Below are 27,321 nucleotides of genomic sequence, written 5' to 3' on the forward strand. Positions count from 1 at the left end.
CCATGAGCTCACTCTGACTAGCCTTCAGGATCTGCCCCAGCGGGTTCTTGTCTGGGGCCCAGGTCCATGGGAACTCACTTATACCTTTTCACTGCTACTGTAGAGGAAACGCAATCTGTCAGCGCTGGATTTTATTTTACAAAGCAGAGATAGAGAGAGGTAGAGAGAGAGAGAGAGAGAGAGAGAGAGAGAGAGAGAGAGAGAGAGAGAGAGAGAGTGTGTGTGTGAGAGAGAGGGAGTGAGAGAGAGAGAGAAAGAGAGAGGGGGAGCGAGAGAGAGAAAGAGAGAGAGGGAGTGAGAGAGAGATAAAGAGAGAGAGAGAGAGAAAAAGAGGGAGAGAGAGAGAAAGAGAGAGAGATTACAACAGTACTGACAGTTAGTCCTGTGATAAATGTGTCTACAATTGTTACTATTACTGCAATTTAACTCCGTTCAAATTCCCTCTCTTTCCTATTTCAATTGCCATAGCTGTAGACCACTTATAACATGATAATTGCTAAGTACACCACTCACTCCTCATAGTTTTAATGGCACACATCATCTGTGGAAATATCTCATGAAGCAATTGCTGCTGTGCTGGGAGGAAAACCATTTGGACTGCAGCCAAAACCACAAGGACCCCATGAGGTCACCCTGTTAACCTCATTTAATGAGATTATTGGAGGTGGAGGGGAGACTGGGAATTTTTCACAGCATACCGGTAGCCCAACAGTATATCTTTGATTAGGCTACAGTCCTTAACGAGAAACATGGGCATGTTGCCAGACAGCATGTCACAGATTCTGTAAAAGCCATCATGACATCCCGACACATCGTGATGCTTTCTACAGTTCACGACTTGACAGCTGATCCCCAAACCTTCTGACGGGTTAACCTCCTTCAGCCCACACACACTCCCCATACTACTAGCGCTACTGCCGTCTCAATAAACCTGGTTCTTTCCACCAGTGCCACTCAGTCTTGCTTGCTGATTTGACTGGCCCTAATAGCAGAGCTCGTTTGTGGGTTTTGAATGCCAGTCAAATGATACTGTGTGTTGAAATCAGAATCTCAGAGTGGAACGAGGATGCGTTCAGATGATTGAACATTGTGAGTATGGTGGGGGGTGAGCCCAGGAGTCACAGTGACCGGTGGGTTGTTAAAGGATAAGGAGGTCACGTCTATTGACAGTGTGGACCTATCCACCCGAGGGGGGGGGCAGCCTGGGACACACTTGTCTGTGTGATTAAAGACTAATCGCCTGGCTCTCAGAACAGTAACAGATAACAAAACCTTTCTGCCAGAAAACACTTCTATACCCTGACCAAGACATTTAGCTAAGGCCCAGTCAGGCTGTTAACAACCCCAGAGTTTGGAAGATATTAGTGGCGCTGCTTGGTCCTGGTCCTCTCTGTCTTAAAGAAGCTTCTCTCAGTCTTGCTGCACAATGAGGCTTAGGGTGCTACTTACTTGTAGCTGCAGGACAAAGAGCTCCAACAGCTGCTTGATAACACACTTCCCTTAATTACATGTTGACGCCTCAAGTCTGCCATGAGACGTTGAAAAGTGCCCTGCTTTTTCCACTGTTCTGGAGCAATTATGTAAGATCGTATTGCACACTATCAACCAGACCCAACACTGTAGGCTCTTAAATACTCTATTCTCTCTCTCTCTCTCTCCTTATTCAGATTCAGGATGTGTTTTAATTGTGTTCAGGTAAGGAAATTAATTTCCAAGCGCATAAATAAAACAACATATGCACGGCGATTCCCGTTAGCCACGGTGCTCAAATTGCTCTCCAAACTGTAACTTACGAATATAGAGGGAATCTGGAAGATTATGCTGAGTTAACCTTAATGGATTGCTCAGGGTGTCCCACTGCTCTTTTTGTGCGTGGCTGTAAACCAGCGTACATAGTATAGCGTTTGTCCGGTTATCACACCCTCCCTCCCTCCCTCCCTCCCACGTTGAATGTTGACCTGCTCTGTTGGCACCACAAGAGGCAGTAGTCCCAGCACACCAAAATAAAGAAGGACACCAAAATCAACCTGCCGATCTCCACTGCACAAGTAGAGTAGCGGTGAAAGCATCGGACTCCCACCCGGGAGATCGGTGTTCAAGGCCCCGGTGGGGATGATTTTGGGAAACCAAAAAAAAAAAAAAACTGAACAAAAACAAGCCAGCTTCGCACATAAGCCAGGCTGGACCTGGCCTGGTTGCATGAAATGACATGGCTGTGGGATACCCTGATGATTTACAAAAGAAGTTACCTTGACTTCCAGGGGCATTTTAAGTTTCAGCCCTACCTAACTCAATGGAGGGGATAAACAGATACAGAGCCATGGGGCCCAGGCTTTATCTGCTCTGAGGCTGGAAGGTGTTCATTTCCCATCCAAAAATGATCATGTCGTCCAGCAATGTGAGAAACTGTATTTCTGCTTTGTGGAGCACATTATCAAAGACATATCTGTAAAGCTAGATAACCTTAATTTGGCTATTTGTCAGGAGAATACTGGATGACAGGGAATTCACCACCTCCATTTTAATTAGGACAGTAGCTCAAACAAGACAGATTTTGAATAAGCTTGAGAGGAAACAGATGTGTCAAGCTGGAGTAAATGAGGCCTTTCTCTGAATACAAGGATATTCAAAGGGATAGTAGTAGTAGTAGTAGTAGTAGTAGTAGTAGTAGTAGTAGTAGAAGTAATAGTAGTAGTAGTAGTAGCAGCACGGTTTGAATGCTAATTTGATCACAATAAATGTCATACATTTTTATTGCGGTTTATCATTGTACCGGTCCAGGCCAAACACACAATCCCCCCTTGCAGGATCCAGGCAACGGTGGACTGCACCAGAGAAATGCTTGCCGCTGTGAAAAGCAACAGAGTTCAATAGTTCCTGAGTAATGGCACTTTCATTTCTGTCAATATGGACAGACCCAGAAGAGGAAGTAAAACTACATCACCACTCTAAGACTCTGAACATTACTATCAACTCATTTACCCAGCCTCTTCGGGAAGCCTGGAGTGAAAAAAATAAATAAAAAAAGGTCTGGAACAGGAAATGAGTTGAGGCCTTCTGTAAGCCAGAGAGAGTTCTCTTTGACACAAGCCTTAAAATCTATGCAGTCTTTCTTGACAGGGCTTTGTTTAATTAATTTCAGCCAAATACTTTCAGTAGCCTCACTGAACAATTTTTGAGTGATCTTTAATTTTTGAGGGCTTAAATTAGCTTAAATTTTTCTCCTTCTCATTTTCTTTCACTTAAGTGCTTGTCTTAAAACAACTGGCCCATCGAGAAGAAACTGAGCCTTTTCTTGGAAAATAGACCTTGGCCAGACACTACCCCACCTTCCTATGTGTATAACAGATGGGTCGGTATCAGGCTTTGATCCAGCCAGATCATACCTAATTGACCTTGATTATTAAGTGCTGCTGAAGAGGATGTAATGGGTGTAAAATTCTAGATGGGGGAGGGGGTGAGACTGAGAGTGTAGAGACCAGACCTCTCTGTAGTTGACTGTGTGTATTATAATCTATTTATAGAAGGCTTTAGTGACAATGACTGGGATGTACAGTCATTTCACTTACTCTTGACGAATACATATTGTACTGTAAGTCGCTTTGGAAAAAGGCGTCTGCTAAATGACTAAATCTCGTGATCATTAGTTTATAGAGATACTGTAGTGTGGCGATGTCACCGAGCTTGCAATTCGGTCATTTAGCAGACACTTTTATGCCATTTACAATTTTGAGCTTGTGTTGGGTTTAAGTACCTTGCTCTCGGGCACGGTTGGCAGTGATTGTCACGTGGTTGGTCTGGTCTTGAACCAGCGGTCTCTTGTCAGAACCACTGGGCTCACCACTTGTGCACTAAACATTCTGCCTAAATTATTTGAGAAAGGACATTGTTTCTCTTTCTTTGCATTGTTAACACAATGTTTCAATCTGTGTTACCCAGAGAAAGGGAGAGATGAATAGTGCCTTGTTCTCCATGTTTTGCTATACTTGTGTTGCTGCACTGCTGTTTCTCTCTCTTTCTCCCTTTCTGTCTCTCACTCTCTCTCACTAATCGATATAAGGCTGATGGGAAGGTTGCACCAAGATCAACTGGGTTTAATTTAGTTGGCATTCTTGTCGTACACCACAGTAGCAGCCATGAATGCTCCTTACAGACCATCATTTTGTCCTGGTTCCAGAGATTGTATTCAGTCTTCATGCCACATAACTTGCTGCTGCTGGCCTTCCCAGAGTATGAACACACAGCCCTCTTGTCATAGGTCATTTCCCTGACAGCAGTGTTACAAGAAAGCATACAATGGGCTCAATGTTAGAGAGGTGAACAGGTAAAGCAGCGGGGAATAGTCCTTCTCTAGGGGCCTGTCTGACTGTGTCTGTCTGACCTGGCAGAGGTAGGCTACACGCTCTTGGTCACATCCAAGCAGCTCAGTTTAAAGGCTGTAGCCTACAGTGTATGCCCTAAATACAACGCACCATGAAAGCCATCAAATAGGCCAGGCAGAGCCATACAGAGGTGTTGGGTGACCTGTCTTTGTGCAGTGTGAAAAGCTGACACTGCAGACTCAGCTAAGCCTGCTAGGCTACACAATGTGAATGTGGAGAGGTGGAGTTTACTATAAGGATTTTCAGAACGTATAGAATTAAATTAATTCATCTGGTGCAGTGGGTAAAGCTGCCTTGGCTTTTAACCAGCTTAACTTTGAGAATGAATCCCAATCTCAACAGCCTACCAAAGTCTCCATGCTAACACATCGGAGTTGGGACTGTGATCAGTGGTGGTGAATGAAGAACCTGGGTAGGCCTATACTCAAATTTGCTGAAATTGAACGATGTGTTCACCTCACAAGGACAGTGAATCACGTTTTTGCTAATAACATAACATAATAGTGCAGCAATCTCCAACCACTGTAAACGCAGAGGATCTTTTGATCAGAACAGCCCCGCCCCTCCAGAGGTGCACTTGTTTGACTCACCGCCACCCGCCCGTTGCCAAGGTTTCGGTGTACGCGCGGCAGGAGCGGCGACGCGCTCTTCAATGCTGTACTACTACTACTGCCAGACATGGCGGCGGATCTACCACCCGAGTGGATCTCCTGTCTCCCTTCTTCTTGGAGTTATGGGGTGACTCGGGATGGACGCGTCTTCTTCATTAAGTAAAGACACATTGGATATTTTTCATGGGCGTATTAATATGGTTTTAACTCCTCTAGGCACCGTATGCAATGCGTTTTTTCACCATTTTCCATTTCTCACCCAACAGCGAAGAAGCAAAGAGTACAACCTGGTTGCATCCAGTTAGTGGCGAGGCAGTCATAACCGGGCACAGAAAAACCCCAGGTAAGCTGGCACCTTATCTGGCGAAGTTTCCTTCAAACTCACATCGTGTTTAAAACGAACGTTTCGTGTTTTTTAACGACATTTTTTGCGGCGGAGGGAGAATCGACTGTTTCTATTGACAATGTTGCTTTGATGTGTGGGCTTTGGTTCGCGTGCTGCGAACATTTGTAAAAACGGTTGGTCTCTATCGTGCTCGAGCGGTCACGTTCACGTCTTAACGCCTCAGTCACGGAGCCGTTGGTCGTGTTCAAGTGACCGGTTACCCACAGCTAAGATACGTTAGATACCTGACCGTGCGACGTTACAGCCCTCGGTCAGGTAAATGGGGATTACAACGAATCTCTAACGTGACTAAACAAATACTGGTTATTCCTCCTTTAAACTTGTCAACCAGTCTCGTTATCTAACGTCAGCTCTCACTAGAGAGCTATTAGCTCGTCATAGCTGTCGTTAGCTAGACTGACTGATTGATTGACAGGTTCCCAGAACAGAAGTAGGTTGTGATTAGCTAGATGTATATAACCGCCACCATAGACTGTATGCGACCCCCAGGTATGGAAGAAGCTAAGGAACTATGAGCCGTAAGTTACAAAACATGTTTGTTCCAAATGATAAAAGATCATCGTAGTGCGCAGGTAACTGGCTAGCTGTCTACCGAGTCCCTTGTCTGCAGTGCTGGTTAGAAAAGGCAGCTTGCTCGATAGCCTAATGCCATTTGTCACTACAGCCCTCAGCCAGAGGGGTCACTACAGCCCTCAGCCAGAGGGGTCACTACAGTCCTCAGCCAGAGGGGTCACTACAGCCCTCAGCCAGAGGGGTCACTACAGTCCTCAGCCAGAGGGGTCACTACAGCCCTCAGCCAGAGGGGTCACTACAGCCCTCAGCCAGAGGGGTCACTACAGCCCTCAGCCAGAGGGGTCACTACAGCCCTCAGCCAGAGGGGTCACTACAGCCCTCAGCCAGAGGGGTCACTACAGCCCTCAGCCAGAGGGGGCGCTGCACCCCCGGCCTGCCACACATGCACCTCCACAGCTGTTATCATTACTGTTGATTAGCTGGCCCTAGTGAAATTGGAGTGTGTTCCGCCTGTGTGTTGCTATTGTCTCTTTTGTTTATCTCTGTGCTTCTCCCTTTAGATCTACCGACTGGATGGGAGGAAGGCTACACCTTCGAGGGGGCCCGGTGTTTCATTAAGTGAGTCAGAATTTCACTAACCTTAGCTACCACCCTGCTTCAACATGCCACTGTGTCTCACCAACAAGTCATTCACATGCTTTTCATTGCCTGACAAACCGATGTCACATTCTGTAGGGTCTCGTGTGGGCTAAAGCATTCTACGTTTTGTATTACTTCAGAAGTAACAGGTTTTGTCAACGCAGAAAGCTCATCCCTTCTATGTAGTGTCTTGCTTTTGAACATGACAGCTCTGTTAAATGACTGTACCGTGAGCTTTACTCCCTTATTTACAAGCTGTATCTGCAAAGTTAATGATTACACACTGTGTGTTTTTACAAGTAGACAGGTGGTCGGCAAAGAGCCAATTTGCAAAAGATGCTCTCTTGTTTTTACCATGAGCTGCCCTGAATTTTTAACCGTTTAAATGATTATTTGGTGACAAAACGCCCAGTTTGATTTACAGATTGGTTAACAGCTCATCTTTTTGGTGTAGTATGTGTTCATTTGCAGCTATGTGAGTCTAACAGGGCACGTGTCCCCTTAATTCGGGGAAGCACACTTTCTCACCTATGGTGTGAAATTCACCCAGGAGGGCTTAGAAGAGGTCACTGCATCACCTCATGCTTCTTTGCTCTTGACTGCTCTATGGCAGAAGGCCTTGTACCTATCCATTGGGGTCTATTTGCAAGTGGGCTAATGTTACCTCACACTCACACTTCCTTTTATTTTGTTTTTTCCAAGAAAGCACAGATGCTTCTGGATTTTGCCTCACAAAAAGAAGAATACATGCTTGCGCAATTATAGTCATATCATCTCATCCTCGCCCCAAACGCCTTTCTTTGTTAGCTAGGCTGTTTCCCTACAAATTAAAGGAGCCTTGTGGCAGACTGCCAGACAGTAGAACTGAGAGGCAGTAATAGGATATTGCGGTTGGTACATTTCTGGCTAACCGGTGCACAAAAGTTGTGGGTGGTCTCCCTCATTAATTGGTGACTGTGTTTTCTGTAAAAGTGCTAACATGGTTAATCTATCTGCAAGAGCCGTTACTAAACAAAATGAGGACCCAGCGTAGCACTGGGCTGGGCCAGAGCAGAGAGACCCTCTAGGCTGCTCTTCATCAAGTCAGGTGTAGAGGGGAAGGAGGTCCTGAACTGGGTCTGACCCGAGAGGAATGCAGGACCAGAGGACCTGGTGGAACCTCACCATCAGCAGCAGTCACTGGCTGTCTGGTGTGACGAAAGCCAACCACACTGACCACCTTGGGCTACCTTGGGCAGATGTAGGAATGGCTTGAATCATCTTGGTTTGTCTCTGTAACCAACTTCTGTCTTGAGTTTTAATACGCTCCCTCAAATGTCATACCTGTGAGCGAATATCATGTCTGTGAGTGAATCCTGATTATTATTATTATTCTGTATTTCATAGAACTTTGTTTAGTTGGATTGTATTTGTTGCTGGCCTGGTTTTGAGATATGGTCATTAAAGTGGGTTATGACACTTTCAAAGGTCCTTTGTTGTGGCACTTAGTTTGCTGTGATTGAGGTGAGTGGGGAAGACATGAAAGGCAGCACCTGTTTGATGTGGTGCTTAGTCTTTTTTTGCTGTGCAGTGCTTTGACATAGAAGGTGGTGACGGGTTCATGTGATATCCATCTGGCCCGGTGCTAGAGACAGTTCAAGGTTTTGTATCAAGGCAAGCGTGTGCAGCATGGGAACAAGTATCCCCCAGAACCACTATAGCTCAGGCCTTATGTCCGGTGTTGTCATGTTTTTTTGATGAATGCAATTCAACTGGAGTCCTACGTGAACTTTTATTGCTAGAGAATTATTAATGCATTGCACTGCCAGTGCCAAGGCAACACAGTCATAATACATGTGAAGCAATGCAACTTGACCTTAGACTTGAATGTGATAATATCGTTACGTTCTAGGGCTTGTCCCGCAGAGTCGCTACAATATCTAAGAGCTAAGTGTGAAATCGATTAAATCAAAAACACTTATCTAGCCTGCTGAGTCTGTTAGCTGTGGGGGGATGCTGAATAGGGGGCTTGTTGCATGGCTTGGCAGTTTGGCTGGACACAGCAGGAGCATTGAGGAGCACATTGTGCTGACTTGGCCTGTTCTCTTTATGGGCTGTGTGTGTGTGTGTGTGTGTGTGTGTGTGGGGGGGGGGGGGGGGTACAGGTTGGTTGGTGTGATAGTGTGTAGGTGGGAGATTTGATTAGTTTATGGCATTGTGAGCTTTGAGTTGGTGAAGGTCACTGGAGACATTAACTGAATCACTTTCAGTTGATCGATCCCCTGACTGAGCTGAGCTGTGTGTTTCTGGGTCGTTTGCTGACAGAAGAGCTGTGCCAACACCAACATGGCCATTTTTGGAGAGCGGGGGGGTTCACATTATTAGAAGGTGGCAAGCTGTGTGAACCGTGACCTTGGTTATTTTGTCCACCACTGGCTAGGACCATTCAAATATGGTGCAATAAGGGGCAGTGCTTAACCACCGTTTTCCAGTCCAAAGTGAAGGGCAACTTTTTATTGTTGTATTATTTCAACTTTCTGTAGTTACCAGAGGGGATGGCCTCTCCACAGGCGTTCCAGGGTTAGTGAATGAAGCCTGTTTGCGTGGCCTTCATCTGCTCTCTGGCCTGTCACCGTGTTTGGCCCTCCCTCTGGTGATCTCAGTAGCCTCTCATCCTCCCTGGCTCAGCGGATTGAGCACGCCGTCAATAATGCAACACTCCCAAGCTCTCAACCTGCTGCTTTGGTCCCTTCTCTGCTGGTTTCCCTCTGTCCCTCCTTTCTCAGTGGCCTCAGACTCCCGACACGAGGACTTGAATTCTGGTCCCATGGTGCTCTGCTAAATAGCTAATGAGATGATTCACATATCAGAGGATCAGGTTTCTCTTTATCCAGCTTAACTCATCTAGCCCTGCCCTTAGAGTGCGGCTGGAAGACAAATCACTTATTGAACGCCCAGTCAGCTCTTAAAGAGATCCAGCCCCAGATCGATGGCAGGAAGTCCAGGCTCTCTTCATAATCACAACTGACTGATCGCCATGATCTTTTAATGGACTGATGGCAACAACAGTCATGGGTTTAGCGTGGTACGTTCACACGCAGTCATGTGCAGAAACAAATCCTGCTGTTGCCATGATTATTGATTGAGCGATGTTAAACATGCAGTTAGTATGCATGGATTCATACGCTCTTGTCTCTTTGTATTTTTTTGCCTGCTAAGGTCTTTGTGTAGACTCTGTAGACTAAATGGAAGGTCGATTTGTTAATTAGTGTGCAATTACACAACCAAAGCCCATTAGCTTTTAATCAGATATCTAGGTCCTCAGTAGCAGTTACACAGCTGCTGTAGAAATCTCTCAACTAGCTGGATTCATTAGCTTTTCCACTGAACTGAACCCCCGGTTAATTGTTAAAGGGGAAGGAGGGCTGATGTTGACCATCAGATCTCAGCTGCATTAAAGTGTTAGTATAGATCAGTCACTGATAAGAAACGTCCAGTCTTTGCGTGGGTTGTATCAGGTCTATGTTGTTGTGTCTACTGGCTTGAGTGCTGATGTGGCGGCGCATGCTAAAAGCTCTTAATGAAGTGCTGCATGGATGAAGACCCTAATCAAATGCTGGGCTCATAGACGCAAGTTGTTTACAGTGATTAAGCTTATGAATAAACTCTTTCTAGTTCTCTGCTCTCTTTCTCTCTCTCTTTCTCTTTCTCTCTCTCTCTCTCTCTCTCTCTCTCTCTCTCTCTCTCCCCCTACTCCATTAATGTCCAACTTTTCTAACCTCATCAAACTCAAAACTGCAATTTGAAGTTCGGATTAGGGTTTTTAACATGTCAAATTGTTTAAATCTGTGCTTGCCTACACGGCCAGCACTGCAGTAGCTTGTCGGTGTACAGTAGGCGACTAACTTGATCAGAATAGGGCTCTCCTCAAGGGCATGGTGGAGCAACACAGTGCTCCTCTGTAAACTCCAATATGAAGTATAAATATTTGAGTAGCTGGTCTGTTGTACATTCATTAGACTACTTCATTTCCGATGCATTATTCATCCTAGAGTGTTGAGGAAACCATGTCAACTGAAATCTGGCCAATTTTCACAAGTCTCCCAAGTGAATCTCGTGCTTGGAAAGCTTATTCTAAACCAACTGCACATTTTCAGGGTCACATGACGTTGTTTTGCCAGTGGATCAATAATTGTTCCCACAGCCTGTCGGTCAGAACTGAGTAAAGTAATCTTCTTTTTATGCTGTGTTCACACCGGGTTCCGGCGAGAAAATTTGCGCCGCCCAGTTCGCCCCAATCTCGCCGCGGGATCCAATGGGTTGCCGCGCGAATCCGCCGCAGAAAGTTCCAAAAATTGAACTTTTGCCGTGCGGCGAATCCTGGCTACCGCGCTGCCGGGTTCGCTTGATTTGCGCCGCCAGCCACTCAGTTCGCACAAATTGTATTGACTTTCTATGTAAATTCGCAGCGCAGCCGGAAGAATTTGCTCCCGGTGTGAACACAGCATTAGTCTTTTAGTCTTACTTAGAATCATCAAAAAAAACGATGAGATTACTCTTTAGATGAGCTAACTCTTTTGCTGTTTTTATTATTGATATTCTGTTAATGATCCAATTGCTCACTGTCGGGACTTGCACTTAAGGTGATTAAATACCGTTATGCTGCATGAAAGGTCTGTGGGTGGGCAGCCAATGAGAGTCCCAGCTCCTCCCTCTTCCCGAGGATCCTGAGAGTCCCTTTTGTGGTGCTGGGCTGCAGAAGGCGTTCTGAATCTACCTGGCTGGTGCATCGGACTGTGCGGGGAACAGAGAGTTGTCTGAGAAGTCCTGTTTTAAACACACACACACACACACACACCATTTTACAGTGTCAGAAATCAAATGTATCACGTCTCAGTCTGAGCATGACATTGCATCAGGCCCGATGATGTAATCTAGTAAATCCACTGCAGCCGTGCGTGCAGGTAGTGAGAGATGGGAGCGCCGTCTGACTGTCTGGTCATTAAGCACTGTGGCTCTGTTAGCATGTTGTCCCCCCCCCCCTCCTCCCACTGGGATTGGGTACGGCACCCAGAGGACGTCGAGGGACACCGCTGTAGTCAAAACTCCAAGAGACGCTCATTTGCTCGGACTGTTGCGCGCTGCTTGCTGACTTGCATGTCTCACATCTTCCTTTGTGAGTATGGTGATTTAAGAGGGAAGCCTGCGAATCTGGATCTGCTCTTCCTGATGTCTGTCTCCGCTGCCACAACTCTGTGGCTTCCTTCTTTGAGTCCCCGCGCGCTGGTGATGGGAGACACGGTCGGCTTTGAGGCACTCCGACCGCTCTCAATGCTGCTGTCTCTGTGGGGTCCCCACCATCTGGTGAGCACTGTGTGTGTGTGTGTGTGTGTGTGCGCGCGTGTGTGTGTGTGTGCGTGCGTGCGTGTGTGTGTGTGTGTGTGTGTGTGTGTGCGTGCGTGTGCGTCTGGGTGGCCACTAGTGAGATTTTGATGTCGACCATTGCCCCAGGTGCTGATTAAGGCTGTTTTTATTGTGAGATGGCAGATCAGGCCAAGTCTGCCGCTCTGGCTGTAGAACTTCTAGAATACTGGTTTCCTTCTCAAATGAAAATACAGCTCATGGTTTGCGGTTTGTTTAATGGCTCTTTTTAATTCTTGTTTACATTTATGTCTGAAATGTCGAGGCTCATCCATGGACTCTGCACTGTGTGGACAGCTTTTTACAGCGTCAACAAAAACAAGACTTAGTGTCTATGAGTCGGGTAAACATGGGCACGTGGGGACGACACAGAACACACACACACAGGCGATCTCATCACAAACAGTGGCTTTCCCCCCTTTGCATGGTGACAGATTCTCTCTGCACTGGTTTTAGATCTCAGCCCGGAGCCCTGGCAGAGAAGGGAGAACCCTGGGCCGGGGCCAGTCTCTGTTTCACAAGGCCCAGTCTCTCTGTTTCACAAGGCCCCGTCTCTCTGTTTCACAAGGCCCCGTCTCTCTGTTTCACAAGGCCCTGTGTCTCTCTTTCACAAGGCCCAGTCTCTCTTTCACAAGGCCCAGTCTCTCTGTTTCACAAGGCCCCGTCTCTCTGTTTCACAAGGCCCTGTGTCTCTCTTTCACAAGGCCCAGTCTCTCTCTTTCACAAGGCCCAGTCTCTCTGTTTCACAAGGCCCCGTCTCTCTCTTTCACAAGGCCCCGTCTCTCTCTTTCACAAGGCCCCGTCTCTCTGTTTCACAAGGCCCTGTGTCTCTGTTTCACAAGGCCCTGTGTCTCTCTTTCACAAGGCCCAGTCTCTCTGTTTCACAAGGCCCAGTCTCTCTGTTTCACAAGGCCCCGTCTCTCTGTTTCACAAGGCCCCGTCTCTCTGTTTCACAAGGCCCTGTGTCTCTCTTTCACAAGGCCCAGTCTCTGTTTCACAAGGCCCAGTCTCTCTGTTTCACAAGGCCCAGTCTCTCTGTTTCACAAGGCCCAGTCTCTCTGTTTCACAAGGCCCAGTCTCTCTCTTTCACAAGGCCCAGTCTCTCTCTTTCACAAGGCCCAGTCTCTGTTTCACAAGGCCCAGTCTCTCTTTCACAAGGCCCAGTCTCTCTCTTTCACAAGGCCCAGTCTCTCTGTTTCACAAGGCCCAGTCTCTCTGTTTCACAAGGCCCAGTCTCTCTGTTTCACAAGGCCCAGTCTCTCTCTTTCACAAGGCCCTGTGTCTCTGTTTCACAAGGCCCAGTCGCTCTGTCTCTCTTTAGCTCAGTTGTTGAGCCATAGCTGGAAAGACGCACTGGCCTCCAGACAGGAGTCTTCTGTAGCGAGTTCAGGATATAGGCTAGCTGAGCCGATATGCGTGTTGAATGAATGTTCTTCCTCCAGGGTGTGGTGGTGGGTAATTCTTGCACTTCAAAGCCTCTTAGCTGCTACAGTGAGCTCACAGAAGGCTACATCATATGTAGTAATATGCTATGAGCTAGATCTGTGCTGTTCTGGGGCCAGGTTGAGTCAAGGGATGGTGGTGCCAGTTTGGGGATGATGGGAGTTGGCCTTGAGGGCATTTCTGGCCTGTCATTCCACCCTCACACTGTACTGTTAGTTGCTTCACCCAGTCTGTGCCTTAGTCTATGGGACTCTCACTCACTTACGCACGCACACACACACACTAAGCCCATAGACACATTTACCACATTAGCTCTCTTGCATTGCTCGATAGCTGATCTCCTCAGATCACTCACTCACTCACTCACTCACTTACTCACTCACTCACTCACTCACACACACACACACACACACATCCCCATTCCTCTCTCCAAGCCTCACTGGCTTGGACGTCACACTCAGTGAGGTGGAGCCCGAACTTGCGTGCTCAGAGTTGCAGTCTGACGTGTTGCCTGAAGTGCACAACGATTTAATTCCTGTGCTCGTAATAAACCACAGCAGCACAGAATCAGGCCTGAGCGTCACGGCATGCACGTTAGGCTGGAAACACAACCTGTTGCCGCTAATGAAACCCATTATTTCATCCCTCTAAACGGGGCTTGGATGTACGATGAGCTGTTTATAAAGCAACGCAAGGAGGGACCATACGGTGCCCGGGCTCGCTCTCGCTCTCGCTCCTCCCTCCCCCCCCCCCCCCGTTTCTGGTGAACACCTCGTTCCCCAGATGGTCTATGATGATTCAGGGGGGCTTTTGGAAGCCGTCACTGCGCTCAAATGCTCTGCAGCTGGAAGCTCAACGAAGCCCCCCATGTTAAAATGTCGGAGGAGGACTTGGATTGTGACAAACTCAGCCCCTCGTATCGGCGTGTCGTCTGCCAGGGTTCAGACGGCCAGCGATGGTCCTCCCCGCTCCCCTTAGCTCATGCAGAACACCTACCGTAGCCCACACACTCTAGTACCAATATGCTTCCACCAAAAAGAACCAGAGAATGGGATAAAGCAGTTTAGCCCACCTTCTCGCCCACCATCTCACAGGGGATGGGAGAAATGAGAGAGGCAAGAGTGTATTTTATGTGCTTCTTGCTGCCAAATGTTCAATTTAGCTGCAGTCATAGAGGGATTATGTCCCACCCTGGCCCTGTGGCTCTAGCTGATCCCATCCTCCCTCCCTCTTTGCTGTTCTCTCTCTGAGTCGATCGATCTCTCTCTCTCTCTCTCTCTCTCTCTCTCTCTCTCTCTCTCTCTCTCTACCTCTCTCCCTCTCCCTCCAGACCTCCTGCAAACACTCTACCCAACTGTTGCAAAACGCTGTCAAAACCAGAGCATCATGTATTGTGATGAGCCGCATGTGTAATAGGCTGTAGATCCTGGTCGGCCTGTCTGTCTACCTTCCTGGTTCTCTGCAGTACTGCATGCTGGGTACTTGACTAGGGCCTCCTTGCGTATGATCACTACAGGTGTAGCCTCCACTCCTCAATCCTCATCTGCAGGGGTTTCAGACAGCTTGTACATTTGAAGAGCTTTGTTGCAAAATAAGATATATATATATATATATAAACGTTGAGAAACGTTGGTTATTTGACATTACTATTTAAGCTATCGTAGCATTTTGCGGACAAATGCATTTTAAGGTTCAACAAAAATCTTTAAATTCTGATGACAGAAATGGTTCACACATAAAGGTGCCTACGAGCACCTTTCGTTCTGTGTTTTGTTTCTGTTGTAGATTTGTCAGTGTCTTTAGAGCACCACAGGCCTGTTGATGGTCTCATGTGAGGTCATGCTGGAGTGAACAGCAGCGGTACCTCTGTATCTGAGGTGGCTCTGACTCTGCCTTCTCTCAGGTGCATCACCAGGGCGTCGTCTGACCCTGCACACAACACCACAGAGGCTTCATTACAGGTGCCGAAAATTACACGGCAGCGTGTAGTATTAATAACGTTGCCTTCCTGCCAGACGCCCGGGCTGTCTGTGTCTGTGTGTCTACTACTGTTGTGTCTGTGACAGGCTGACAGTGGGCTCCAGGGTAGTGATGGGATAATGTACTGCATTTGCCACTCTCTCCAGTGGGGCTGCTGTCCCTGCAGGCAAAGAGCCCCTGTTTCCACACACACTCCCCAGGTCTACTGTAATTACCTACTGTAATTAGTCCCTGGTTGTGCCTTTGTGTTGCCTTTACTGCTGTAACACAGCAATTCCATCTTGGGGATAAATAAAGTATCTTATCTCTCCATCTATCTAGATGCTGTATGTTTCTCTGCCTACACAACGAGCCCTGATTGCATGTGTGTATTCTATACATTATTATATCGATTTTGGAGGCAGTTGCCAGCAGCCAGTCGCCATGCAGCCCGGCGAGTAGTATTTTCTGACAATGTCTCACACACTACCAGACTGAGTAATGGCTTCGGTAAGCATTTAGTTCATTAGATCATTTAAATCTCTCTCTCTCTCTCTCTCTCTCTTTTTCTCTTTCTCGCTCTCTCTTTGTCTCTCCTTTCTTTCTTTCTTTTTCTTTCTTTCTTTCTTTCTTTCTTTCTCTCTCTCTCTCTCTCTCTTCCCCCCCCCCCCCCCCCCCCCTTCCTACTCCCCAGAGCTCTGTCTGTCATAGGTCAGCCGACTCCCAGATAGTCAGCAGGGGTGCACTTTCTTCCCAAAAACCCCCGTGCTCCAGTCCAAATGTCGGGAGCAGAAGTGGGGATATGCTCTGCTCATCACTGGGCTATAGATATAGACAGGCATGCCTGTCTGTTACGCTGTAACTGCGCGGGCTCCAGTCCCCTCCCTGTCCTAGACAAATATAGCCTCTAATGCCATGGGTCCATAACAAACGCAGGCAAGCCTTTGAAAGCTGTTCAAACCTAAACACCTCTCTGTCTCTCGGATGGAGCATTCATTTCGGTCCACAGTTCAGAGTATAGACCCGGCCGTCGCCACCTGGAGGCCAAGAGGAGGTGAGGGTGGGCGAGAGGGCCAGTCTCGGGGGTCACCTGATCGTAGCTGTAATGGCCACGGCGGTCCTCAGTGATCCCTGGCTGTAATCAGGCCTCAGTCTTCCCTGGTATGCTCTCACATGCACGGATGAATGTCGCTGAAACATGAGAGCGGGGGTTAAATATAGGTGCTACTCACGCAGTGGGGTAAATTCAGCTCTCCCACCCCGGAGCTGCTGTTCACAGAGCGACATGTTCCGGTCCCTTCCCTGTTGCTGTTCACACTGCAACACTGTTTTGTTCTCAATTACCTGTAGGCTATTTGAGTTTGGCATTTGTTGTTAGAAGGATTTTGAAGGCGGAGTGTCTGATACACAAATGCATTGGACTGCAGATCTGTGGTGTCACTAGAGACTCTGTTCATACAAGGACCTCTGCTGGTGGGTTTGGCGAATGCTCCCTATGATACAACTTATTTCAGTCAACACTAACTAATTGGACTTGTTGCACTGTTCCAAGGTCCTCATCAGTGCACTGAAATACACTTGATTAAGGCTAATGGATACAGCATCCTTCCCTATTCAGTAACATAGCGGCCTCAGGGCAGATTTGGGGCAGTGTGTGTGGTGTTTGGGTGTGTAGCGGTGGAATGATCCCTCAGCTGAGCCAAGCCTTCCATTTAATAGGTGGTGTGTTGATAGGATAATCCCAATGTATCCAGGATCCTATGTCGAGGCAGCTGGTATTTACCGTTTCTCTTTCCCTCGACGCGTCCTCTTCCTCTGCTACTACTAACTCAGGCTACCAACAGGGTCTTAATTGCCTAATTGTTCATTCTAGTGTTTGATCATCTGATCTTGAAGGCCTAGTCCTTGAGGAAGGAGTCCCGGCCCCCAGTCATGGTGATTTAAGTCTGTGGTTGTTTGAGTGGAGGGAGGTTCAGACTGGGGAGTTGGAAGCAAGTGGATTGGAAGATCTTTCAGGCAGCGTTCGATTTTTTCCCCCCTTCCTCTGGGAACATTTGTTTTCATTGTTTATTTATGGAGGAGGCAGTTTCATTAGTCATTCGGTGTGACAGTGCAAATGTGTACACTAGAGGTTCCCTCCTTGGGCTGAAAGCATCAGAGCCGCTAGCTGGCCAGCTGCCAGACCCTCTGCAAGCCTGATTGACTGACCGATGCTCTCAGAAACAATATGCACTAGATCAGGGTTTTCATACCAGTCTGTCGCTCACGGACAGGGCCTTTTTTTTACCGCTCCATTCAAACGTTCCATGTACTGTCGTGTGAGGATCTCAGGCCGAACGGGACGCTCTAGTCTGTTACCCTGCCAGTGATTTAAAATGACTCACTCACAGCTCTTCACTTTGGCGTAGAGCTGAAGTATTCCCAAAGCCCTCCGGACGCAACTCTTTTAACTGGAAGCATTGAGGACACAAATAAACCACACACACACACACACACACACACACTCTCAGAGTTAGTCAGTGAGAGCGGGGTTTCAGCCTTAATAGATGGGCCGTGTGCAGTCATCTCTTCCAGCTACTAGGCTAATCGGACTGCAGCTGCTGCTCTGCTGTGCACATGTGTTTCCTTATGTAAGCTTGTGTAGTGGGAGTGGGAAGAGCACAGCACACCTGACTGGAGCTTGTGGTCTTTTGAGAGGCGCTCCGTTTTAAGTCACCAAGCCCAGTAAACAACAACGTCTGTCTCCTTTGATCCTGGACTCGGGGGGTTATAGAGTGAATGCTTCTGATGATGATGCTCTATGATGGGGAGTCCCAGGGTGGACCGTCGTCCAGATTGGCTCCTATTAAGAATGGCAGAGTAGATCAAAAGGCTCCATGATGTCATCAGTGTTCACTAGGGATGAGATGGTATGGATTTTTGCATTACATTACGGTATCTAGTTACACGGTACAGTTTACGGTATTTCACGGTATACGGCATTTCACCTGGAATAGGCTTGAGTTCTAGAGCCCTACAGTGCAACACATGATGGAAAATACACACTATTGTAATTAAGCTCAGTTTATTAATGGCACGCATATATTAAATTACAAAATGAACTGTTGCAAGCAACTTGAAATGTGAAGTTTCAGCAGCGCATTATTGTGTAATACCGTAAACGTAATACCATAAACACGGAATGTCACGGTTCTAATATCGTGGACATTTTATACCGCGGTTCACGGTTTTACGGTATACCGTCTCATCCCTAGTGTTCCTTTTAGGGCTAGAGGAGATTAGTTCATGTCAGAGTACAACATTGGCTTCTTGATAACTGTGTGTAGGTACAGTAATACTGAAAAATAAAGATTCAAATTGATCAATGGCTTAATGCCAATCCTAATCCTGGATTTGATTGGAGAGTTTAGGGTGAGGATATAGGATTGTGGTGCAATATGCAAGGCATTGTGGTGCATCTTTTCATCCCACTGTCCAAGTCAGGATATTCCTACTCTTCAGTCTTCATTGACTTAGTTTAAGGCCTAGACTGCTGTACATTAGCAAAGGCTCGCTGGGCAACAGAACAGGTTTCCGTGTCATTAGCATATTAGCATGTGTTCACTCCCAAGCGCTCCACCTCCATTTAAGTCGGCTGACAGTTGTGCTCTTTTAGATGTGCTTTTCCCAGGAGAGGCCACAGAGTAGTCAGTCCCCCAGGGTTTCACCAGACAATCAGCCCAGCGACCAGGCCGGAGCAGGAGGCTGCTGGCTGCACAGCCATGTTACCGGAGCCATTTCAACACTTCTAATGAGCCGCTAATGCCTGGACTCTGCTGTGTGTGTGTCTCTCCAGGGAGGGAGAAGAGAGGAGAGGCGCTGGAATGACTGCTTTATTCCCACCGGTTTATGGGCGTGGCTCTCTCATTGCAACACCTTGCTGACAAGTTTCCCAATAGCCAGAATGTGCTCCAAGAGAATTGTGTGGATATTGCGTAATATTGATATAGTGAGTGATGCAACGATAACACCTGGCCTGGTTCACACACCCGGTATCATTCCCACTATGATAATATCAGTGACATCCAAGCGGAAGAGTTTCCCAGAGATCTAAAATAAAGTCGCGTTTGTTTTCAGGCAATGATTGATTTGTTAAAGGTGCAGTTACAGTAGACTTAGGAACGTTTGTTGAAAGATTTTGAAAAATGCAACCGACAAAACCCCCGCTCCGCTCCTACCTTCGGGCCTCCCTCCAAAGCCACGCCTCCGAACTGGGGGGAAACAAAGGACACTTGCTTGGCAGGTATGTAGGTTGACCATTGTTGGCTACCCGAATTGCCTGGATGCACTTATAACAGTCCTGTGACTTCCAGAGATAACTGATTTCTATCATTTTGGTGTCAACACTTTATGGATTGATTGCTGCCGGGATGTAATGAGAATTGCAAAAAGTATAACAAACCGTGCTTCTGAGCCAAACCGCATACTCCACTGTTGTGGGAATTTCAATTAGTCAAGGTGCCTGTCTGCACTTGTGTGCCTATTTTTCTGCATCCAGTGCTGCTGGATGTTCTCTTATGAGGAAGGCGTTGGGTCAGTACAGGGGCAAACTTATGAATACGTTCTACTGTAGTCTGTTTGGTACTACATTACGTGCAATTACTTGTTAGTCCTCTACTTCAGAGTCTCACTCGTTCTCATTTAAGGAGCATCTAACCCTGACCCCAGACTAACCCTGACCCCAGACTAACCCTGACCCCAGACTGAGCTGGCTCCTCTAGACCAGTGTTTCCCAAAGACTGGGTCGCTACCCACATGGGGGTCGCAGGACATTTTATTTGGGTCACAGAATTCGATTGGAAGATTTGCAGAATTCCGTTGAGTGTTTTGAGCCACGTGACGGAGATTGGTTTTCTCTGCTCCTTTATAAGAGCTAAACAGCTGAGCAGGGTGTCAACTCAACTAAAACCTCCACCATAATGTGTGCAATGGGAAGATTCAAGTGGCTTTGATCTGTAATTTTGAGGTTGGACATTTCTCACTCAAGTCAGTTCACTGAGTTCACTTGGAGTTTATTTTGGATGATTAAATGTATTCTTTGATCAAGGAAGTTTGGGAAGTATTCAAAGAGTTTTGGAGACATTCTGTGCTCTGAATGCTGTTTGAAGCTACATTTATACGACAATGATTTTTCAAAAACTGGAACGTTTTTCTCTTGCGTTTTACAAAACTTCCGCGTTCACACAACAGTAATGTGATAACAGGTCCGCAACAATGATTGGAAAAGCTGTAGTACTGTAGGTTGCTCAGAATGCCAGGCCAGCAGGCAACAAGCTTTGGATATGTACCGACAGTAGCCTATGAAAAGTTTTCCTTCCATCCATGCTCGGGCCATTCATAAAGTTGTCCCACTAAATGCTTGATCTCCCAGGTCTTTGCCACAAATGTTTTTAACTGGTCTCTTTTAGGCTGAGTTACCGTGCATAAAGCACAGTGTTGAAACTGTAGGCCTAGGCTATATTCTAAAATTTGAGAAATGGGCCTTCCTCATACAGGCACATATACGAATCATCTGATATTGCCTTCAGTCACATTAAAAACAATCCTAGATCATGCAAAGTTTAAGGCCATGTCTTCATCAGGCATGACACAGAACTGGATTAGATGCTCCATGATGACCACAGTTAACGGTTGGGGGTTTGCCTTCTAATCTTGGCCTTTTCTTGCTGGTGATTAGCCACCCATCTTCATAATCCATTATAGCTGCTAGGCCTTGGTCTAGCTGTACAATTGACCGACAGGATATTAGAGAAAACATTTTTTGTCATTAGATTACTTGGTCTAATATTTAGTTTGTCATTTTATTTGTATTATCTATAGTTATTTGGTGTTTTCTTTCATTATCTAGTCTACACTGAGCTGTGAGCAGTAACGGAGCCTCTCCCTCATGTTCCTCTCTCCGCGCATGCCTATTAGGGGCGAAGTGGAACTGTGTAATTGTGTATTGCCAGTTTACCTGATGATGGTAAGGGTGTTACCCTTACCATCTTTTTTAAAAGATTCCACTCTGGAACCCGGTTTCAAAAGTTAGTGTTTTCAGGTCCCCCAAAACGCTGTTGTTGTGTAAACGAAAGGCCAAACCGCAACAAAAGTTTGCCGTTTTATACAGGGACCATTGTGGCGTAAACTAAGCCTGAATGCATACACATTTCTTCTTGACTGCAGCAGGCCTCACTAACGAGGCCTGTGACCCTCACTGACACTGTTATTTTGTACATGATTGTATCATATTTGTATTTTGCACTGTCCTGCTGTCTGTTCACTATGTTTACTGTTAATGCACCATCAGACCAAAGCAAATTCATTTTATGTGAAAACCTACTTGGCAATAAACCTGTTTCTGATTCTGAAGGGTGGAGACATGGGAGTTAGAGGAGAAAAAACTAACACATTGCAATAATTATGTTTGATGAGGCATTTCATACTCTCACTACAGTGTGTGTGTGTGGGTTGGTGGGTGGTTGCGTGTGCGCTCACGCTTTGCTTTAGTCTGGCTTTATGTCTTCAATGGCTGTGAAGAAAGAGCCTCCTCCACTCAGCTCTCAGCTCCGTCAGTAATTAGTGTGATAACCACTAACTCTCTCTCTCCCTCTCCCTCTCTCTCTCTCTCTCTCTCTCTCTCTCTCTCTCTCTCCTGTCACAATACATGGTCTCTCAGTGAGCTGATTGCAGCAACAGCAGTGATTTGAGTTTGTGTGTGTGTGTGTCAAACCTGGCTTCTCTCCCAAATGAAGGGCTGTTTCCTCGTTTCAGCTGCTGACCTCAGATTGGTCTCACACTGACACCCAATACTCCCTCTGTGGTGTTGTGTGTGGGGGGGGGGGGGGGCGCTTCACACACGCGCATTCCTGGAATCGTCTTCAGAGGATGTCTGGTTGTTGTTGTTGTTGTTGTTGTTGTTGCTGCTGTTGCGTTTTGAAGCGCTGCATCCAAATTGTTTGGGTTGATGAGGTAGCAGAGCTGAACGATGGAATAGACCCCAGTGCCTAAATAGATCCGGATGCCATGATTAAATCATGCCTGCTCATTGTCAAAGTGTTATGACCAGATTTACCCAGCAGAGGGCAGGAAAGCTCCACCCCCATGTTCCATAGACAAGATAGATGTTTCATGCGGTCTTAAATCATGTACTAGAACAGTAAGTACTGTGCTCTGCTAATAAGTACTTCCTAGGCCTAAGCCGTGCCAGAACCTCCGTACTTTGTTGTTCATACAACCCATCTCTTACCACAACAAACATGGTGACATTCAAAGCATTTCAATCGGGCATTTTCAGTGGGGTTTATTGGAGAATAGCCCAGTGTTTGCTGGCAGACCAGACTTGGCCAAAGCTGGGCCAGAACCTCCGGACTTTGTGGTTCATACAGTACCATCTCTTGCCACGAGAGTTTTTGTTCATAAGAGTTCATAACCAGTTCAGTTCTGCTTTCTAAGGGTGACAGGTCTGGTTCTAGAGCCTGTATAGCAGGTAGAGAACATCTAGGCCCTGCATGTTCATGTGGCTTACGTGCTGTGGATGTATAGACAACCGTGTACCTGGGTTCCCCAGCCAGCGGAGGGCAGTGTTGGATCACCTGGCTACAATGCAGAATCTCGCAGCGCTGTTCGTAAATTAGCTAGGGAAAAACAAAGATATACAGTCCCTACTACACCACCACTAAACCTATAGGACTGTTTCAGTCTACAAAACAGATGTTTCTCTCTCCCTGCCTTTGGTTTTTTCCCGTTGCCCTGGCTGGACCCTTTAGGTACGTTGCTTAAAATGAGCACTATAGGTCTGTAGAAATGCTGTAGCAATACTGTTTGTGTATGTGAGTTGGATGTAGGTGTGTGTATGTGCACATGCGCACGTGCTTGTGTCTATGTTAGTGGGTGGTAGGGGTGTGTGTGTGTGAGTAGGTGTTTTTTTCCAAATGTCTTGTTTACTAGTGAGATCAGGACGGTTTCACAAGGCTGTTGTTTATAGCTGATGTGAGGGAGAAAATAGTCCCTCACAGTGAGGAGGAGAATAGTCCCTCACAGTGAGGAGGAGAATAGTCCCTCAGTGAGGAGGAGAATAGTCCCTCACAGTGAGGAGGAGAATAGTCCCTCAGTGAGGAGGAGAATAGTCCCTCACAGTGAGGAGGAGAATAGTCCCTCACAGTGAGGAGGAGAATAGTCCCTCACAGTGAGGAGGAGAATAGTCCCTCAGTGAGGAGGAGAATAGTCCCTCACAGTGAGGAGGAGAATAGTCCCTCAGTGAGGAGGAGAATAGTCCCTCAGTGAGGAGGAGAATAGTCCCTCAGTGAGGAGGAGAATAGTCCCTCACAGTGAGGAGGAGAATAGTCCCTCAGTGAGGAGGAGAATAGTCCCTCAGTGAGGAGGAGAATAGTCCCTCACAGTGAGGAGGAGAATAGTCCCTCAGTGAGGAGGAGAATAGTCCCTCACAGTGAGGAGGAGAATAGTCCCTCACAGCGAGGAGGAGAATAGTCCCTCACAGTGAGGAGGAGAATAGTCCCTCACAGCGAGGAGGAGAATAGTCCCTCAGTGAGGAGGAGAATAGTCCCTCACAGTGAGGAGGAGAATAGGAGAATAGTCCCTCACAGCGAGGAGGAGAATAGGAGAATAGTCCCTCACAGCGAGGAGGAGAATAGTCCCTCACAGCGAGGAGGAGAATAGTCCCTCACAGCGAGGAGGAGAATAGTCCCTCACAGGGGCACCACATTTCTTCATCCAGGGCTGCTGGTATGGGAAATGTATTGGATCCTTTTCTAAGTTTACTGCCTCCCCCTCTAAACGTTGTTTAGTGTGCTCTATCAGTTCTGGTGAGCTATGGCTCCTGTCTGGGCCAGTCACTCTCAAAACTCTGGACCAGACACCAGCAGCTCTGAGACAGGAAGTGAGGTAGCCTGATATCCGACAGAATGTCAACTGGTGGAGTGGGCGGATCCGAGTGTCTGGACTCAGGCTAGAAGGCGTTTCCAGGAACACATAAAGCTGCCAGCGAGTATACATACAAGTGATTCAGCTTCATAGGTAGAGAGAGAGATCCCATGGGAACAAAAGTTTTTTTTATTTTTAAGGAAATGTACAAGTCTGTTTTGCTGATGAATTAACTGTGTCAAACTGATAGCAGAAACTGGGTGACCAATTACGTGACCAATTACAAGTCCCATTGATATACTAGACTTGTGCTTACTGTTATGTTTCTCTGTGTATGCAACTCTGTGTTTGGTTTTCTGCTCCTGTTCTCGGTCCCACTCCCAGATTCCTGAGTGGATCCAGTTATAATTAATATAATTCAAAGGATTTTAATAAATTAGAGCATTGTGATTTGTCATTTGTGTTTGTCACTGGATGTTATAGAAGCTATGTAAAAATGTGGTTACCTGGTGGTGCTATGTCAGTTATTGAATTTATGTGCATTAATTGAACATTTGAAATCCTCCTGTTTTGAAATTATACCTACAGTATAGGTGGCTATACTTTGCATGTATTAACCAGGTAAATGTTTAGTAATTGGGGGACTATGAAAGGAAGGGTTACCCAAAAATGTCTTAAGCCTAGGGCTAATGGGCCTAGGATATAGACAATAAACTACCGGTGGAATGGTGATGGAGCAATAGCAGGAGCATTTCGGATTACTAGTGGACCACTGTCCCTGACGCTAATAATCCACCAGAGGTCCGCTGGCCTTTCAATGTGCAAATGGCAAGGAACCCGCTAGTGGATTCCGCTGGAGGTCCACCAACTCGTCCATCGAGGACCCGCTGTAAGTCCGCTAGCCTTGTGTTATCTGGGTTTATCCCTTACCTTTGTCCAGAAACAGAAGTTGAACCAATTGCAGCAAAATGGCTAACGTTACAGGAATCATCAGTTAAACTGCTTTAGCCACTGACCGCTACCATTAATGTTATGGAAGCTGCTGCTCGTTGTTGTGAGCTCATGAGCTAACCTGCTCTTATTGTGCTGGATTAGCATTGGAACTGATGTGTCAAGGCGACAAGACCTATCTTAATTTCAGACATTATTCCATGTCATTTCAATCACAGCTATTCCAGTGGCATGACTAGCTTCCGTCCTACCAATCCTGAACAGAAACAAGCCAGCCACGCACATAAGCCAGGCTGGACCTGGCCTGGTTCATCAAACCCGTACCATATGGTTTGTTGGCTCAAACAAGCCAGCCTAGCACATAAGCCAGGCTTGACCTGGCCTGGTTCATCAAACCCGTACCATATGGTTTGTTGGCTCGTCATGCCGAGCAGAGAAGCTGTGCAGCAACAGCACGTGCATAGTGGAAGGTTCTTGCTCAGACTACAAATATCTTACACTCTTGTCTTCTATTTTTATTAGGGAGATGATACCTAAAGTATCTTCAGCTTTCTCTGTTGATCAACGAGATGGCCAGGCCATTATCCCTGACTTAAGCTAGCCTAGCCTTGTGGACAAGTGGAAACCAGCGGACCTGAGTTAGGACTCTTAAGATGACGTATGACGTGAGATGAGGAGAGGAGCACTACTTCACCAGAGGGATCTTGCGATGGATGTTTGCTCTGCTCTGAAAGCTGCCCCCGTTTCCCTGTCACTCCTCTCTGCTCCTCCCTTTCATTCCAGGGCTGCATTGATTGGCCCAATTTCCATATATGGATTAACATGATCAGGGTAGGAATTTTATCATTTTAGGGGCAAGGCCATTTGGCCTTCAGTGTCACTCAATTTTAAGGGCACAAAGGCCACATGCCAAGGATTAAAGGCCATTGAATGAAATAAGAGGATTTGGAGCCTATGAGTAAATTACTTTAAAGCAGGTGATCCCTTTAATTGAGTGGTCTACTGAAATTTTACTACCTAAATATGAGAACTTTTTTTGTATCAAATGATGCCTCCCATAATGTTGTCATAAGTCATGCAATCTTGGTTGAATCATACGGAGCTGAGCGATCATTATGCCCCTTCTTGATGCTGACGCTGATGATTCTCCATTTGGTCCGTATTTTGTCCGTCTTCTGAAAGCTTACGGATACGGGTGTAACGGAGCAGTACCAGGGCCTCACCACCGGAAATTGTCCAGACACCACGAACAGAGGAAGAAGCAGCTTTCACTTTTGAAAGCGGTGGATTTAAATGATGGAGGGTGTAGTATATTTTTATACTGTATTACATCAATACATTTGTATTACTCTCATGTAGTAATCAATTTATTAAGAATAATGAATACACTTCACTTTAGGTAGAACTGTTTTATTATAAGTAGTTTAACAGGTTAGTGACAACATATGTCCTGTCCTAAAGTCAACATTCCTTTGTCCCTGAGTCAATAAAGATAACACCTCTGAAGAAGAAGTCAGTTAGCCTACAGTTGTACTAGATCCCAGGAAGGACCAAGCAGCCCCATTGTCTGAGGAAGGGGGGCAAGAGCTCAGCTGATGCAAAGACCAGTTGACACCTTGACCAGTCAGAACATCAGTTGACCGTTTGTGATCATGTTTATATCCCTTGTATGCAAATTTGTTTGTCATGTGAGACCTGGCCGGAAGCCATGACATATAAGCTGGCCGCCTCGTGAAAGAAAGTAGTATTGCCGAAGATTTGACCCCGTGTGAAAGGCTTGCTCAATAAATTGTTGATTTGACCGCATTTTAGTAGTACTAAGAAGAAGTACTTTTTTACCCAAAAGTGTACATCTGAAATATACGACAAGGGTTTTGAGGATAGGCTGTGCAAGTTGGTGAGGAACGTCATCAGTCAGTCACAGACATTTGCGTTTATAGGGCTCTCGCGGTCCAGTCAAAAAATAAATAAAAGCAATGTTCGTTTCCCAAGTGTGAAACTGCACTGCCCTCTAGTGGATGTATTCAACGTATACTTCACCAACGTGAAGGACGCATGGAAGCACAGTATGTGGGCAGTGACTGTTATAATGTTTGAAACTGACGGATAGATTTTC

At 46.6% G+C, this 27,321-nt stretch overlaps 2 protein-coding genes across 2 annotated transcripts in view; one reads left to right on the plus strand and one right to left on the minus strand.

Moving 5' to 3' along the window:
• The window catches only part of LOC311320912 (1-phosphatidylinositol 4,5-bisphosphate phosphodiesterase zeta-1-like), a gene marked incomplete at both ends in the record, with an annotated part of 50,008 nt that extends 47,741 nt beyond the window's left edge, over window positions 1-2,267 (minus strand). The window contains one exon of the mRNA XM_084452779.1: window positions 2,250-2,267. Coding sequence (XP_084308905.1) covers window positions 2,250-2,267 — 18 coding nt within the window. The remainder of the gene's footprint in view (window positions 1-2,249) is intronic.
• Window positions 2,268-5,016: 2,749 nt separating this feature from the next.
• Window positions 5,017-27,321, plus strand: part of LOC311320842 (pleckstrin homology domain-containing family A member 5-like) — a 104,222-nt gene continuing 81,917 nt past the window's right edge. The window contains exons 1-3 of the mRNA XM_084452697.1: window positions 5,017-5,152; window positions 5,260-5,336; window positions 6,473-6,530. Coding sequence (XP_084308823.1) covers window positions 5,061-5,152; window positions 5,260-5,336; window positions 6,473-6,530 — 227 coding nt within the window. The 5' untranslated portion in view covers window positions 5,017-5,060. The remainder of the gene's footprint in view (window positions 5,153-5,259; window positions 5,337-6,472; window positions 6,531-27,321) is intronic.

The sequence above is a fragment of the Borostomias antarcticus genome (assembly GCF_949987555.1).
Source record: "Borostomias antarcticus genome assembly, chromosome: 18".
NCBI lineage: Eukaryota > Metazoa > Chordata > Actinopteri > Stomiiformes > Stomiidae > Borostomias > Borostomias antarcticus.